The 4,284-nt window shown below is 59.7% G+C and overlaps 1 protein-coding gene across 1 annotated transcript in view; it reads left to right on the top strand.

The window, feature by feature from the left end:
• Positions 1-392: 392 nt before the first annotated feature.
• METTL13 (methyltransferase like 13) overlaps positions 393-4,284 on the top strand; it is a gene marked incomplete at its 3' end in the record, with an annotated part of 4,436 nt that continues 544 nt past the window's right edge. The window contains exons 1-6 of the mRNA XM_009708420.1: positions 393-1,134; positions 1,874-2,073; positions 2,714-2,909; positions 3,159-3,319; positions 3,501-3,696; positions 4,077-4,208. Coding sequence (XP_009706722.1) covers positions 429-1,134; positions 1,874-2,073; positions 2,714-2,909; positions 3,159-3,319; positions 3,501-3,696; positions 4,077-4,208 — 1,591 coding nt within the window. The remainder of the gene's footprint in view (positions 1,135-1,873; positions 2,074-2,713; positions 2,910-3,158; positions 3,320-3,500; positions 3,697-4,076; positions 4,209-4,284) is intronic.

Here is a 4,284-nt window from a genome sequence, read left to right as displayed (position 1 = left end):
CTCCCCGGGGCTGGGCTTCTCCTGCGCGGCGAGCTCTGTGCCGCCGTGTCCCGGCTTAAACTGCCATCGTGCGCTGACACAGACGATGCGGAGGCTCCGATGTGCCACAGCAAGAGAACAGGAGAGACCCACGGGTTGCCCTGGTATGGGGAGCTCTGGGGTTAAAACACCCAGATCGTCCCCAAAAGAGATGCACCAGACGCATCGCTTCTGTGCCCGTGTGATTTTCCTATATGGAAGTGTTATCTCAGGGCCCTGGCGAGTGGGTTTGCAGGTGTCGTTTTCACAGAGGGCTCAGGGTCGTGCCTGATATTTGCTTGTAAAATGCTTTGGGGCGCGTTTCCAGGGTGTTGACACCATCACACTGCTCTTGTGCCGCTCCCCAGGTTCTGGTGGTGGGCTGTGGAAACTCGGAGCTGAGCGAGCAGATGTATGATGTGGGGATGTGTGAGGACATCGTAAACATCGACATCAGCGATGCAGTGATCCGTCAGATGCAAGAGCGGAGCAGGAGCAAGAGGCCAAAGATGAGCTACCTGTTGATGGACATGCTTCAGATGGACTTCCCTGACGCCCACTTCCAGGTGGTCCTGGACAAGGGCACGCTGGATGCTGTCCTCACCGACGAAGAAGAGGCCACTCTAGCCAAGGTAGACAAGATGTTTGCCGAGATCAGCCGGGTCCTGCAGGTAGGAGGGCGCTACCTCTGTGTCTCCTTGGCTCAAGCCCATGTGCTGAAGAAAGCGGTGGAATACTTCTCCCAGGAAGGCTGGGTCGTGCGTGTCCATCAGGTGGCTGGCAGTGGGGACAAGCAGCAGTTTGTCCTACCAGTCTTCGTCTATGTCATGACAAAGTTCAGGAAGATCCCTGGGTCGGCACTGCAGATCCTGGAGATCTGCCCCGAGGAGCAGGACAAGCCGATGCGGGTGGAGAGCGTGGAGCAGCTGGTGGCGGCAGTGAAGGACAGGCAGCATTACTCCCTGCTCTGCAGCCAGCTGAGCAAAGCTCCCTGCGGGGAGCAGGTTTCCCTGGATCTGTGTGACAAAGAGAGCGGGATGCCTCGCTACACGCTGCACGTGGTCGACAGCCCCTCGATGAAACCTTCCCGGGACAATCACTTTGCCATCTTCATCAGTGAGTACAGCCCCTCCTGCCTGCAATGAAATGGTGCTCTGGCAAGGAGCTGCAAAACGGCCAGCAGTCCTGGCCCTGCTGAAGTTGGGGCTGGAGAGGGAAATAACCCACCTGTGCGGGTTTCGTTGATGTTTTAATCCTGGCTTTGCAATGGGACATGTGTTTGCCTGGTGGTGCAAGCAGAGATCTGGCACAGAGCTTGGTGGCTGAGCGGATGCCCATCTGGCAGCAGAGGGTCACTGCCAGCTCAGCCTCCAGGGTGGTGATTCCTGCCTTGATGCTGGTGACAGCTGCTGTAGCACGTCGCTGCATAAAGCCAGAGCGCAGCAGACATGGCCAGAAAGGCGTTGCGGGTCTGTGTGGGCATCCTGACTTGCCAGAGCCAGGCTGCTTGGGGCTGCGCTTCACTCTTGTGCTTGCACCTTGTGGAGACGTGTCGGGCCCTGCCAGCAGCACTGTTTCCTCCCTGCGCATCTGCAAAGCTGGGGCTTAGCACAGCCTGGAGATGGGTCGTGAGGTTGTTGGATGCCCCCTTCTTATGAGATGTGGCTTTTCCAGCCTCTTGCACGAGCCTGTCCAAAACGGGGAAGGTCCTGGCTCTCTTGACGGTTGCAGACCACGGCTCTAGGCATGCAGCAGTACCTCCTCATGTGCCATTCGCTGTGGCTCCTCTCTTGGAGGCTGGGGTGATCGCTCAGGGACTGGGACTGGCCCAGGCTGATGGCAGCCCATTCTGCAGTCCCGCAGGGCAGAGAAACCGAGTGGCTCTTTGGGACAGAGGAAGGGCGGAAGCAGCTGGCTGCCAGCGCGGGCTTCGGACGCCTGGTCACTGTGGCCCTGCACAGGGAGCAGCACTACGAGGGCATGGCTGGCATCCAGGTGGAACTGTCGGGGAAGGTGATGGAGCTGGCCCCACCGGGCCTCCCTGCCCGGCAGCAGGTGAGCCCCGCCGGCTGGCCCCCTCGCTTTGCTTCCCCAAAACTGGGGCCTGGCTGGCTCTCTGCCAGCAGCAAATCCCTCTTCTCCAAGGCAGACTAAGCTGCAATGGGTGAGCTGGCTGCCTTGGTGAGGAGGTGTCCTGGTTGAACGGTGACAGGAGGAGACTGGCCTCAGGTGTAGCTCCTCTTGGTTTTCTCTCCAGCTGGCTGCCTTTGCTTGGAGACAGGATTTGAGATGCCTGTGTGGCAGGATTCAGTGTGAAGTCCTTGCCCTCCAAAACCCAGCATCCCAAGAGAACCAGGCATCCTAAAACCCCAAGAGCGTCCAGCCCCTTCTTAATGCTGGCTTTAACTTCTCCTGTCCCTTCTGTCTCCTCCTGCCTGCCCCAACTCCCCAGACCACAGCTCTTGCAAGAAGTCTTGGGGTGTTTGCTCCCCATAACCCAACACATGTATGGGAGGGAAGCTGGTGTCCCATGTACTGGTCCCCAGCTCCCGTGTGGCTGCCTACAGCACATCCCGCTGCTCCTGCACTGTGTCTGCTTCATCCCAGATCTCTAGCCGTGGTCAGGACAGTTGGAAAGCCAGGATCTGTTCCTGTAGCCTTTCCTTCCTCACCCCAGTCCCTGTCTTTCCTGCAGGTGCCCTTCCTGTCCGTGGGAGGGGACATTGGGATGCGGACGGTGCGGCACCGCGACACAAGTGCCCTGAGTGGGGAGTATGTCATCGAGGACGTGAAGGGGGATGGCACCTGCTACTTCCGCCGCCTCATCTTCCTCCGCAACAGGAATGTGGTGCAGTCAGAGGCTCGGCTGCTGGCCCCTGCATCTCTCCCGGGTATGTGGGGCAGCCGGGAAGGTGCAGGGGCAAAGAGTGACTTTTTGGGGTGGCAGAGAGTGAGATTGATTCAGGAGGAAGATAAAAGTTCTGCTGGGACCTGCCTGCCTTGTTCCGGAGCAGCTCTGTGAGCGTTTTTACACTCTGCTGCTTGCCTTGTGGGTGGGACAGGGGCTGGGGGTGGCTAGTCCCCAGAAGGCATACCTGCCTCCCACCGTGCCTTACCAGCTGATGCCTCCTTTCATTCAGGCCAGAAGAAACGGAGGAAGGACAAGAAGAAACCCAGCCCCACTGAGCCACCTGCAGCCATCGACAAGAGTTACCTGTGCTGCGAGCACCACAAGGCCATGGTTGCGGGGCTCTGCCTGCTGGGGGGCCCCGACGCCCTCCCAGGTGATGAGGCCAGCAGTGGGAGGCTGTTCTGGGGGCAGGCGCACGTGTGTCTCCATGCCCCGGCTCCTTGGGGAAAGGCTTTCCTGGCCAAGGTGTCCTGTGCACCCTTCCCGAAGTGTTTTGGGGCTGGAGAGTGGGATGAGCAGTGGGAGCATGGCCATCCTGGTGGCTCACTGGTCACTCTCTTCGCTGGGGTGGCTGGTGGTGGTGCTTGGTGGGGTCAGCCTGCCCCTCTTCATCCACGACTACTTCTCGCAGGCCCACGTGGCCGTGGTGGAGATCGACCCCTCCATGCTGGAGGTGGCTACGCGCTGGTTCGGTTTCTCCCAGGGTGACCGGATGCGGGTGCACGTCTCCGATGGCCTGGACTACGTGGCCAAGCTGGCAGCTGAAGGTACCGTCTTGCGGAGCATCCCGGGCACCCCATTGAGCCCAGTGGGTGACATGCTGGGGACCGGAGTCCTGGGCTGCTTTCACCCTCTGCTTCCCATCCCTGCCCATCTCCTGCCATAGGTCATGATCTCCAGCCTCGCCAGGTCTCTGCAGCTCACAGGCCTGTCCTTGCCAACGTGTGCAGGGGACCTTAGATTCGCTGCCTCCCCCAGTGCCGAGGGCTGTTGCCATGGGTTTCATTTGCAAAGAGAAACCCCAGGAGAGAGAAGTGGCCATAACACAGCAGGGGCGGTGTCTTGACCACCCCATTCCTTGCCTCCCCGCCGTGTGTAGCTCCTCTCTGTCCCACGGGATGACAAGTCTCTGCGTTCCCTCCTGCAGCCCCAGCCCAGTATGACGTTGTCATGTTCGATGTGGACAGCAAAGACCTCAAGGTGGGGATGAGCTGCCCGCCCCCAGCCTTCGTGGAAAAGCCCTTTCTGCAGAAAGTTAAAACCATCCTCAAGCCAGAAGGTAGGAGGGGAAATCCGGCCGTGTCTCTGCAGCCAGGCTGGCTGGTCCTGTGTGGGGTTTAAGTAATGGGACCATG

The sequence above is a fragment of the Cariama cristata genome, unplaced genomic scaffold, assembly GCF_000690535.1.
Source record: "Cariama cristata isolate BGI_N322 unplaced genomic scaffold, ASM69053v1 scaffold19999, whole genome shotgun sequence".
Classification (NCBI taxonomy): Eukaryota; Metazoa; Chordata; class Aves; order Cariamiformes; family Cariamidae; genus Cariama; species Cariama cristata.
This window is presented reverse-complemented; position numbering and strand designations above follow the sequence as displayed.